Genomic DNA, 13042 nt, shown 5'->3' with positions numbered 1-13042 from the left:
ATAAGATTTTTTATAATTAAATATTAGAATTTGATTTTTATGAAAAGATATTTAAAAATTTTTTTAATTTTTTGAATATATTAAATTGATATGAGATGTGCGTTCCTAAAATTATTCAAAATAATGATTTATTTTCAACACACCTAAATTAATCTGAATATATTTTTAATTATAATTATTAATATATATAGTTATTCACATAATTTTAATTATTTAATTTAATTATTAAATACAGATAACTAATAAATAATCAAATAGCTTAATTACTTTGTTTAGTAAACCTATTAAAATTATTGCCGATAGCTAATATACTATTTACCAATTATAGTTTCTATCAATTATAAAATAGGATTTTTTTTTCTAATTAGTTAGTAGCTTTTTGAGTTTATTTTTTATTTAGATTGTATTAGGCTTTTAAAATTTAGTAATGATGAAATTTTTGTGTCTTTAAATAAATTTTTATATGTTAATAGATTATTTATAATTATAAAAATAATGAATAAATATTGAAATAGAAATTAAATTAAAATAAATATTTATAAAAATTATAATATTCGTACTTATATAATAAAAAATATGCTTATGCATTATTTTAAATTATATATATATTGTATAATAAAATAATAATTATTTATCTATTATTCTTATTAATTATTTTACATAATAATAATTAAATTAATTTTATAAAACATTTAAAATATATCAATTTTAATTAGTTACTAACTATTTATTATATCTAAAGACTAAATCGAACGGCTCATAAAGCATTAAAAAAAACTCATTTCATTTGAATAAGAAATATTAAATATAATTAAATTTTATATTAAAATTTAATAAAAGAATTTGTTTACACTATATTATATTACCACCAACTAAAGATAGCTTTTAAAAATAAGAAAAAAAGAAAATTTATAAACAGTATACTCATCAATTTTCAACATAATGGATCACACTGGATCCTGCCCTTTAGTTACCCACCACAAAAAGAAAAATGGGCACTCTCAACCACCACTCACCGTGGGGCGTGGAGCCACCGGCTGCGTAGACTGGGAACAACTTGAAAGCCTTTTTCTTTTCTAGTCTTCTTATTTTTTTCCCCCAACAAAAGGATTTTCCGAGAAATTGAAGAGGAAACTTATAAAATGACTTCCCAAAGTTGAGTCAATAGTCAAGTCATGTGATGTGTTTTTATTTTTTTACTCTCAGTTCTCACTCCTTTCTCCGTACCAACCAAGAAACTCACTTAAAGCAACCCCTCCCTTAATTTCTTGCTGCTATTTGTGTTCAAATTTTTAGTTAATACTCCAACTCCAAATCTCTCCTTTCTCAAATTTTATTGGCACATGTAATTAAATAAGTCCTGAGATAGGGAATCTAGTACAGTCATTCAGCAACCAAGGAGACAAAGCCAAAGGGAAGTAGGCGGGTGATGAACTCTCAATGAAGATTAACTCGTTAGGTTCTACATGACATTGAGTTTCAAGTTTAAAATTATTTTTATGAATAAAAATATTATTTTTAATATTATTAAAAGAAATAATTTTAAAAAAATTATTTTATTATTTTAATTTTATTATAATTAAAATAAATTAAATTTAATTTTTAATTATTTTTTAATATTCTATAATTAATATATTTTAAAAAATAATTTTTTTAATAATTATTTTAACAATAATGTTAAACACGCATTAAGTGAGCTAGAGAATCAGCTGAAAATTTTGCTTCCCTGGAAATGAGAGAGACACTCAATCCTATGGGAGTTTTAATTTTGTTTGATAACTTAAAAAAAAAAAAAAAAGAGGTCGGGGGGGAGGGGAGGGGATTGGGTCTTAGCAAGGACCTGTCATTGCCTGGTTGGTAGTCCACAACTCATTTCACCCGATTAGAAATATAGCCATTATTAGGCAGTCCTGAAGGAGATCATGAGGTCTTAGCGTGGACCTGTCATTGCCTGGTTGGTAGTCCACAATTAATTTCACACGATTAGAAATATAGCCATTATTAGGTAGTCCTGAAGCAGATCACGACCTTACTAAAATTCTATAAAGATATTTTTTTTCTCTTGCAAAAACAGAAAAAATAGGTGAGAGGGAAGACGTATCATTAATTTCTTTAAAAAAACGATAATAGAATTTACAAATTACTGATTAATAAAAACAGTTAACAAAATTTAAATCCTTAATTTAATGGGAGCATTAATTAATTTTTTTTTTTTAAATTAAGGATAACATGGATATGCAATTAAAGAGGAGATAAAGCAGAAACAAAGATCACTTGCTCCATTAGATTAAAAATAAAAGAAGCGTCATGAAGCGTTTTTAAAGATAAAGAATGAAGGACTTGATTGCAACTCTTATTAACAATGGAGAAGCGAATATAGTTTTAAAAAAAAAAAAAAAAAAAAAAAACTCCTGAGAGAGATAATATCAGTAAATATATTTTGAACAGAGCGGAAAACATCATCTTGAGAGAGCTTTGATTACTGCCTGAGAATCACCTTCCACCACCATGCTTTTGAAGCCTTTTGTTTTAATTAGGAGCATAGCTTCTCTGCAAGCGAGGCAATAAAAAATAAGGAGATTACATGTCTTTTTGGATCTTGCAAGACCAGCCATACAATGAATTTTGTGTCTATTTGATATTAAATTTGAGAGGTTAAAAATTACTTTTTGAATAAAAATATTATTTTATATACTATTTAAAAAAATAAATAAATAAAAATTATTTTATTATCTTAATATTATATAGTTAAAATTTATCAAATTTAATTTTAAATTATTTTTTAATATTTTCTTACTATTATGTTTAAAAAAGTAAATTTTTCACAATCATAATACCAAATAAACCCTTTAATATTTTCTTGCTAAAACCGCCAATGTGCCTTCGTTCCTTTGCTCATGGACAGCCAATAATTTTTGTAATGTTGTATTTATTAAGATTCATTAAATATGATCAATTATAGTCGAGTATAACAATCATGATTTAGGTATATGAAAAAAATATATGTTTTAATTATTAATTATGTTAAAATGCTTATACCATGTCGGAGTTTCTTTAATAAATGTAGAAAAATGAAGCCCCATCGCTGAAAATGACAGCATAGAGCCTCATAAAATAGAAAAAGTTAAAAACATAGTGTTCATGTTCTGCATTTCTCCTCTATAAATATCAATCACCACTTCCATTTTCTGTCACTGCCACCTCTGCAAATCACAACCCAAAACCACAAAAATGGAAACTCCTTCTTGGGTTGCCTATGCCGCTGCCTGGGTTGCCACCGTAGCTCTAGTCCTCCTCTCCCGTCGTCTCCGACGCCGTAAACTCAACCTGCCACCCGGCCCAAAATCTTGGCCCATAATCGGAAACCTTAACCTTATAGGCTCACTCCCCCACCGCTCCGTCCACGCCCTCTCCCAAAAATATGGTCCCATTATGCAACTCAAATTCGGGTCTTTCCCGGTGGTTGTAGGCTCCTCCGTCGAAATGGCCAAAACTTTCCTTAAAGCCCATGACCTCACCTTCGTTGACAGGCCAAAAACCGCCGCCGGAAAATACACAACCTATAATTACAAAGACATTACATGGTCACCCTATGGATCCTATTGGCGACAAGCACGTAAAATATGCGTTATGGAGCTTTTCAGCGCAAAACGCCTAGAATCATACGAGTATATACGAGGAGAAGAGCTAAGATCGCTCCTTAAAACCCTTTTCTCGTCGAGTGGCAACCCCATAAACTTGAAAGATCATCTCTCAGATCTTAGTCTGAACGTTATAAGCCGAATGGTATTGGGGAAGAAGTACACAGTGAAGAATGAAGGTGAGAACGAGATTGTGACGCCGGAGGAGTTCAAAGAGATGCTGGATGAGCTTTTTTTGCTTAACGGGGTGTTGGATGTAGGGGATTCGATCCCTTGGCTTGCTTTCCTGGATTTACAAGGGTATATAAAGAGAATGAAGGCTTTGAACAAGAAATTTAACAGGTTCTTGGAGCATGTTTTGGATGAACATGATGCCAGGAGAAAAGGGGTTGAAAACTATGTGGCTAAGGATATGGTTGATGTTCTTTTGCAGCTCGCTGATGATCCTAATCTTGAGGTTAGGCTTGAAAGAAATGGAGTCAAGGGATTTACGCAGGTATGATTATTTTCAATTTTTTTTTTAAATCACGATCAAAGAAATTAAGTTAATATTTAAACAAATTAATTAACTGGTCAATAGAGCTTACATTATACATTATTCGATTCAATTATTAATTTAATTTGATTAATAATTTTGAAATCAATTAAAACTCTATTTTTTTTTGTGTCAAAGAATTAAAATTCTATTTGATTACTCAAATGCGGATCCTACTTAGCTCAGTATTGACCAGGGAAGTTTTTTGTCTTTGTATTAATTTATTTATAATTCTCACCCTTATCATTTCCAACTGCTGTGCTTGTTTATTGACTTCATATCTCTCGTTTGGTGTCATTGGCTTATATAATATTGTGTTTGATGCAGTGAGCCCCTCACGTTATCATATATATGTATATGCCCCTCACGTTATCATATATATATATATATATATATATATATATTCACCCCTCACCGGCAACTTCTTGCCAATTTCCCCAAGGACTTGCCAAGTGATGGACCACGTATTTCTAGTACAAAAATATCATCAGAATTTATTTCAATCACAAATTAATGTACATATTAGGTATTGTTAATTAAGCTAATACTATTTTGCTTAACATCACTAGAATTCAGTTTCACCCTCATGGATTGAAAATAAAAACAAGATTAATACGTGTTGATATTTAATTATCTATAATTCTTACTGACAATGACAATGATTTTATCGGATCCAGCGGAAGACAATTACGTTAAGTAAGAAATTAGTGCTAATGGTCATGGTCCACATATTCCGTAATTTCAATTATATGAGATCATCACCCTAATTTAATATATTGATAAATTAATATAAATAAAATAAAATATGATATTCACCGATGAGTTTTGTTTCATCCTTAGGATATGATCGCCGGGGGAACTGAGAGCTCGGCAGTGACAGTAGAGTGGGCAGTTTCCGAGCTCTTGAAGAAGCCGGAGATTTTCGATAAGGCGACAGAAGAGCTGGACAGGGTGATTGGAAGAGAAAGATGGGTAGAAGAGAATGACGTTGTTAATTTACCATTTATTAATGCAATTGCTAAGGAGACTATGCGTTTGCATCCCGTAGCACCCATGTTGGTTCCTAGACTCTGTAGAGAAGATACCCAAGTAGCTGGTTATGACATTCCAAAAGGCACTCGTGTCCTCGTCAATGTATGGACTATAGGGAGGGATCCCAGCATTTGGAACGACCCTAATGAATTTTGCCCTGAAAGGTTCCTTGGTAAAGAAATTGATGTTAAAGGGCATGACTTTGAGCTATTGCCATTTGGCGCTGGAAGGAGAATGTGCCCTGGCTATCCTCTTGGTATAAAGGTGATTCAAGCAAGTCTGGCAAATCTTTTACATGGTTTTAAGTGGAAATTGCTAGGAGACATGAAGAAAGAGGATTTGAACATGGAGGAAATTTTTGGGCTTTCTACTCCTAGAAAATTCCCACTTGTTGTTGTTGCTGAACCTCGCCTTCCATCCCATGTTTACTCTCTGTGATCTTTGTTTGGTTGTTTTTTTTTCCCCCTCTTACCAGGGTTTTAATCACTAATACATGAATGGTCAAATAATTCTCTATTACTGGGGGCTTGTAAGATTGCAGTCAGACAAATCTAGTGTGCTTACACAACTCTGTTGGTTCTTGGTAGCTTTATTTCTTTAAGTAAAAGGTATATGTTCAATATATTATTATTATTATTATTATTATTATTAAAATGGATAAATTAATTAAGCAACAAAATCTTAAATTTTAAATGGGCAAGAAAATTTTAACTTCAATTAAGGGCTTAACACTTTCGCAGGCTGTGGCGGACAAAATTGTTCCAGAAAGGTATGAAGCAAACTGCATAGAAAATTATATTTAGGTTGACATTATATTATATTCCCCACGCACATCATGCCTTTGCCACACTTATTGTTCCATTAATGTTTTATCAAATTGACTTTAAGCAATATTATTTTGATTCAGCTCATCTATTTATTTTGATTCAAATTGAAATATTAAAAAATTTAAGTATTTACATTAAAAAATTAAAGAAATTAAATTTTGAAGCAAAAAATTTTAATTAATCATAATTACATTATAATAAAGCAATTTAATTAAACTATTTAAGTAAACAATTAAGAAACCATGACTGCGAGAGGTCAACAGTATGATTCTGTAGCTTATATACAATCTGGTAATGTAAAATTGCTGCTATAAAAAATATCGTTTATTTTACTCCAACTAACTGGACTTCAACCTTCAAATTACCGAGAATGTTAGAGTCTTAAAGAGACATGTTATAGTTAGGAAAGAAAATAAACATTACACTTGCAATATATAAGGTAGTGATATAAGTTCTAATTACAATATGTTCATACTTTAGAAATTTGATGTCCAACAAAGAAATTCTAATAGTAACAGGGAGGCATCTTCTTTCGTAGAGCATTAGAACTATTCTTATAGCACCAAAATAAAGGTGAGTATATACTTGCCTTTTTCATTGGGGAACAAAAGCTGGTGAGATTTTAAGAGTGACGTACTGTTCTGCTGTTGTTAAATGAAGAGTACATTGATCAAATTTGGAGGTCTTAACATATTCCTTAACTATTGATCATCTTGTAGAAATTATAGATTTAATTCAATTGGTGAAGGAATTAGATCTTTTATAAATATTATATAGAATCACGCGAGAGACTCCTCTACTTAATATATTAATTTATATTAATTATTACATTTCATAAATTTTTAAATATATTAATATTGTTTGTGATTATTTTATAAAATATATTAATAATTATTATTTAAAATCATTATAAATTATTAATTATATGAAAATAATATAAAATATAGTTATCGATAATTTAATTAATTATATGGCAGGCTGGGTGACATCAACTGCCATGGAAGCATGAGCAGAAAAAGTCTCTCCACTGGAAATATATAAATTAATTTAATTAATTTCTTATGCTTTGTTGGGTTTCTTTTTAATTTTTCATGGATAAAATATATTTTTAATGGCTCCCCTCCCCACCCCCTTCTTTTTGCTTGAAATGCTCTTGTTTTCTCACAGGAGCCATTCTTTTGGGAAAATTATACTGGGTACTTCTAGATCAATTAACAGTAATCCATTAAGTTGTGGGAGCAAATCTAAAAATTGAACATCCATATCTCAGAACAATAATTGAAATAATCTCCTGTGGAGCTCTAGCTTATGCGTATCTCAGTACAATAATTGAAATAATCTCCTGTGGAGCCCTAGCTTATGCGTATCTCAGAACAATAATTGAAATAATCTCCTGTGGAGCTCTAGCTTATGCGTATCTCAGAACAATAATTGAAATAAGCTCCTGTGGTTCTGGAGCTATAGCTTTTGCATATCTCAGTACAATAATTGAAATAAGCTCTAGCTAGCAAAATGGGAAAACCAGCAAATATGAACCTCCTGGAAGCCATTTAACACGCTCGTTATCTCTGTCGGCTACTGTTGTTGAGGATTTGCTTTGCTTGTTTGAATATTTTGAGATTGTGAAGATTCTTTTCTTTTATTTTCAAAATTGTTCCAGCTTTAGTTTGCAGGTTTAATGTCTAATCTTTTGTAAATTTTTGTAATGGCTACTTGCTTTACCAAAGAAAGAGTTGGTTCCAACTTGAAATTGCCTGAAAAGGTCTTGAATATGCATCTTCGAGGTTGCTGCGATGTACTGGTGTTCTCTTGCTGGGTAATAGCAAATTAGGTACCTGCCACTACCATTACTATCCTATTTATTACTCCCAACGCCTCTCTCTATTTCTTTCTTTCTCTTGCCAATTGCTACATACTCTCCTTCCCTCGCTCTAAACTAATTCTTCAATTGGGTGATTCAACTTCACCAATGAAGGCTTAGGCTACAATTTATAGGCAACTGGAAAAATGATATGGGATTCTTTCGCCAGCCCTGGAAATGCTCCAATTAAACACTTCCTTCAATCACTCTTATCTAAAGGAATTAGCATAATCCTCCTCCTATGCATGTATAATTTATAATTTTATTTTTTAATTTAATTTTTAATTATATATTAAATAAAATAAAAATATTATTATTAAATTAATTTTTAAATAAATTTTTTTTAATCTAATTTGAATAAATTTTTTTTATCTATTATAATAATAAATTTTTAATTAATTTATGGCATAAATAATTAAAATACTTATTTAATTTTTTTTATTTACATATTAATAGTAGTTTCTATTATTACTTCATTAAAATGTAATAAAATTATTTTATTCAAAAAATAATTTAAATTTCATAAAATTTTTATATTTTATCTTATAATTTATGTAAATTATTTTTTATATTACAAAAAATATATTAGATTAATGAAAAAAATAATGTTATTTAAAAAATATATAAACATAATTTTTTATTAATATAATAAAAAAATATATTAAATTACTAAAAATGAATTGAATTATTTAATCTTAATAATAATAAAAATAAATAACATTATTATTAATTAAAAATAACATTTTATTATGTTATTTTTTAAAAATATCATATCTTTAAATTTTTATAAAGTGTAAATTTTTTTTTATTAATTTGATATATTTTTTATAAAATAATTCTTTCACAAAAATGTTATCATTTTACATAAATTTATAATATAAGATAAATATATTTTATAAAAATTAAAATTTTGAAATGTTGTCATTTTTTATTAAAATAATAAATGTTAAAAATAATTTTAATATTTTAACTTTATTTTTTCTAATCATATTTATTTATAGTTAAATTTTTATTGTAATTATATTTACATTCTATTTTTGAAATTCTATTTTTATATAAAAATATAGTTGAGAGATAATTTATGCATAAAAATTTAGATATTTAATTAAAATTTAAAAATAATTATATTAAAAATTAATGATAATAAAATAGTGATTATCATTGCATTTTATGTATAATTATAATGAAATAAAATATTTAAAGGTTTAAGAAATATTAAATAAGAAATTTATAAAAAAATTAGTAATTAAATAAATATTAATTAAATATATTTAAATAAATAAATTTTGAGAATGATAACTAAAAACTTTTGAAAGGAACAATTAAAAAATATGGATAATCAAAAAAAGATTTAAGAGCACTTAGGTAAAATGAAAATATTTGATGAGAGTAGAGTGATTAATATGTATCAAATGTCTCATATGACATATTATATATAGACAAATAAATAAAAATTATTTAAATAAAAGTTTAATTTTATAATTAAATATTATTTAATTAAAAAACAGCAGTAAAAGCATTTAAATATAATTTTTATAACAATAAAATATTTCCCATTTATTTAGCCATTTTAATTCATAGGCCACAAGCTAGCCATAATAATAATAATAATAATAATAATAATAATAATAATAATAATAATAATAATTTATCTTAGGAAAATGAAATAAAAAGAATATTAGATTATTAACATAAAAATTAATACATATTAATTATAAATAAGTCAAATCTTTATATTTTATTTTTATAACTTTTTATATAAACTATACTTTTGTCTCTTAATTTTTTTAACAAAGATTTCACAATAAAAATAATAAAAAATATAACAATATGATAATAATATTTATTAAAAATATAAAATAATTTAAAATTAATTAAATTATATAACAGTTAATTATGAGATCACAAATTAATGGCCATCATTGACCTTTTTATTATTATTATTATTATTATTATTATTATTATTATTGATGGCGATTTGAGGTAAATAATGTTTTTACATAAATGAATTTATAAGATAATTTATAATTTTTATATTTTAATTTAATTTTTAATTGTATTATAAATATGATAAATTATCATTATTATTATTAAATTAATTTTCAACTAAAATTCCTTTATTATTTAGTTTAATTTGAATAAATTTTTATCTATTATAATAATAAAATTTTAATTAATTTATGGTGTAAATAATTAAAATTCTTATTTAATTATTTTTATACATATACTAATAATAGATTTTATGATTGTTTCATTAAAATGTAATAAAATTACTTTGTTCAAGAAATAATCTAAATTTTATGAAATTTTTATGTTTTATCTCATAATTTATGTAAATTTATTTTTTTATTATAGAAAATATATTAGATTAATGGGAAAATAATGTTAATTAAAAAATATATAAATATAATTTTTTATTATTAGTATAATAAAAAAATTAAATTACTAATAATGAATTGAATTATTTAATTTTAATAATAATGAAAATATATAATATTATTATTAATTAAAAATAATATTTTATTATATTATTTTTTAAAAATATTATATCTTTAAATTTTTATAAAGTGCACATTTTTTATTAATTTGATATATTTTTATAAAATAATTTTTTTTAAAAATACTTATTATTTCACATAAATTTATAATATAAAATAAATATAGTTTATGAAAATTAAAATTTTAAAATATCATCATTTTTTATTAATATAATTAATATTAAAAATACATACTATTTTTTAAAAGATAGATTTCATAATTTTAATATTGTAATTTTATTTTTTTTAATCATATTTACTTGTAGTTAAATTTTTGATATAATCATATTTACATTCTATTTTTAAAATTCTACTTTTATTTAAAAAAATAGTTGATAGATAATCTATACATAAAAATTTAGATATTTAATTAAAATTTAAAAATATTTCTATTAAAAATTAATGATAATAAACTATGGATAATCAAAATATTAGTTATAATTGTATTCGATATATAATTATAATGAAATAAAATATTAAAAAGTTTAAGAAATATTAAATAAAAAATTTATAAAAAAATAATAAATAAATAAATATTAATTAAATATATTTAAATAAATAAATTTTGAGAATAACACCTAATAATTTTTGAAAAAAATAATAAAAAAAGAGTAACTCAAAAAAATATTTGAAAGCACTTAGGTGAAATGAATATACTTAATAAGAAGCGAGTGATTGATATCTATTAAATGTCTTATATAATATGCTATATATGAATAAACAAATGAAAATCATTTAAATAAAAGTTTAATTTTATAATTAAATATTATTTAATTAAAAAACGGTGACAAAAATATTTAAATTTAATTTTTATAATAATAAAATATTTTTTATTTATTTGGTTATTTTAATTCAAGGGCCATAAGTTAGCCATAATGATTATAATAACGAGCATTAATTAATTTTATAAAAGTAAAATAAAAAAAAATATTAAATTATTAACATAAAAATTAATATAAAGTAATTATAAAAAAGTCAAATCTCTATATTTCATTTTTATAACTTTTTATATATACTAAACTTTTTATCTCTCAAATATTTTAACAAAGATTTCATAATAAAAAATATAATAATATTATAAAAATATTTATTAAAGATATGAAATAATTTAATGTTGATTAAATTATATGGCAGTTGATTAAATTAATATAAAAAATAATATAAATAATATAAATTTATAAAAAATAATATAAATAATTTTTAAATATTATATTTAATTACAAAAGGTTTTGATTTTTAAACATTAAAATTTAAAAAAATAATAATTTAAATAATAAATATTAAGGTACAATTACAAATAAAGAGAAATAAAAAAGAACTAAATAATTATTATTATAAAAGAGTATAAAAAAAATTATTAATGAAAGGTAACATGTGACAAACTTTTAAAGAAAAGTGTCAACCTAACATGTTCTTGAAAATGCGACTCTGATTTATATATATATATATATAGATGTGGTAGTTCCTTTAAACTCCCATTAGTCCCTGCCATTAATTAGAACTCCTATCATTACAGCATGGTTAATTAATGAGAATTCATCATTTTTGTCCATCATCAATGACAAAAGGGTTTAATTTCAAGCCTATAAATTAAGGGTCCAGTTTTCAGTTCTAAATTGCATCAAATTTAGAAGGATTCCTGGCCTATTTTGGACGAAGTTTCACTAAAATGCAAGTTTTACCCCTTCCAAGTTTGCTAATTATTGCTCTCACAGCAATGTTACGTCCATGCCCACTGAATTTACTTCATTAAAGCCTCTTTCTCTCTCACAGCCATTTGTATCATATTGGATTAATTAATTTCTTAACATATAATAGTAATTAATTGGTGTTTTTGTATCAGAAGTGAGCACATTAGAAGGCTTTTGTGGATTCCTGCTACGAAATGTGCAAGAAGACTGATTATAAGTGCATGACTTGGAATTTCAAAAAAAAAAAAAATATTTATATATATATATATATATATATATATATATATATATATATATATGTTGTGAAATAAAATGGGAGGCCTCAATCTCATGCAAACTGATCTCAAATTCCATTAATCATGAGGAAATACCTTAGGCTCTGTTTGGATAAATGTGCATTTGGAAGCATTATGAATTTAAATTTATATTTTAAGTGAAAAATTATGTATTTCACCATATTGTCAAATTCAAATGATAAAATATTTGAATTCAAAACCTTATAATTTTGGAAACTATGATGGAGATTTTTTTTATGTGTAAGCTCATTTACAGTCGCAAATGGACACTTCGCTTTTTTTTTTTTTTTTTTTTCTGAGATGGGCATATTTCACCTAATTATTCAAATTCCACTAATGTATATATTAAGTCTAAGAAATATTTTCTAATTAATTGAAAAATATAATCCAATGCCAGTGCAGCAAGCAATGCCTTGTTATCTGACCAGTGTTTTAGTGGGTTGGTGGATGGGTACTTAAGATTTGATCTCATTCATTAAAAAAAAAAAAAAAAAAAAAGCATTTTACTTCATAGGATTTGGGATTTTTTTTGTTTAGATTTAAAACTTCCAGTTTAAGAATCACATTCTTTTATAGTTTGAACTTAGTATTGGACACAAGCCATTCTTGCTGATCATGGAAT

At 25.0% G+C, this 13042-nt stretch overlaps 1 protein-coding gene across 1 annotated transcript; it reads left to right on the top strand.

Moving 5' to 3' along the window:
• The first annotated feature begins 3153 nt into the window (after positions 1 to 3153).
• On the top strand, positions 3154 to 5776 carry LOC110634248 (trimethyltridecatetraene synthase). The gene is made up of 2 exons (XM_021783187.2): positions 3154 to 4137; positions 5017 to 5776. Exons 1-2 carry the CDS (start codon positions 3232 to 3234, stop codon positions 5644 to 5646), a joined length of 1536 nt encoding a protein of 511 aa, XP_021638879.2. The 5' UTR covers positions 3154 to 3231; the 3' UTR covers positions 5647 to 5776.
• The last annotated feature ends 7266 nt before the right edge of the window (positions 5777 to 13042 follow it).

Source organism: Hevea brasiliensis, chromosome 1, assembly GCF_030052815.1.
Source record: "Hevea brasiliensis isolate MT/VB/25A 57/8 chromosome 1, ASM3005281v1, whole genome shotgun sequence".
Taxonomy (NCBI): Eukaryota; Viridiplantae; Streptophyta; class Magnoliopsida; order Malpighiales; family Euphorbiaceae; genus Hevea; species Hevea brasiliensis.
This window is presented reverse-complemented; position numbering and strand designations above follow the sequence as displayed.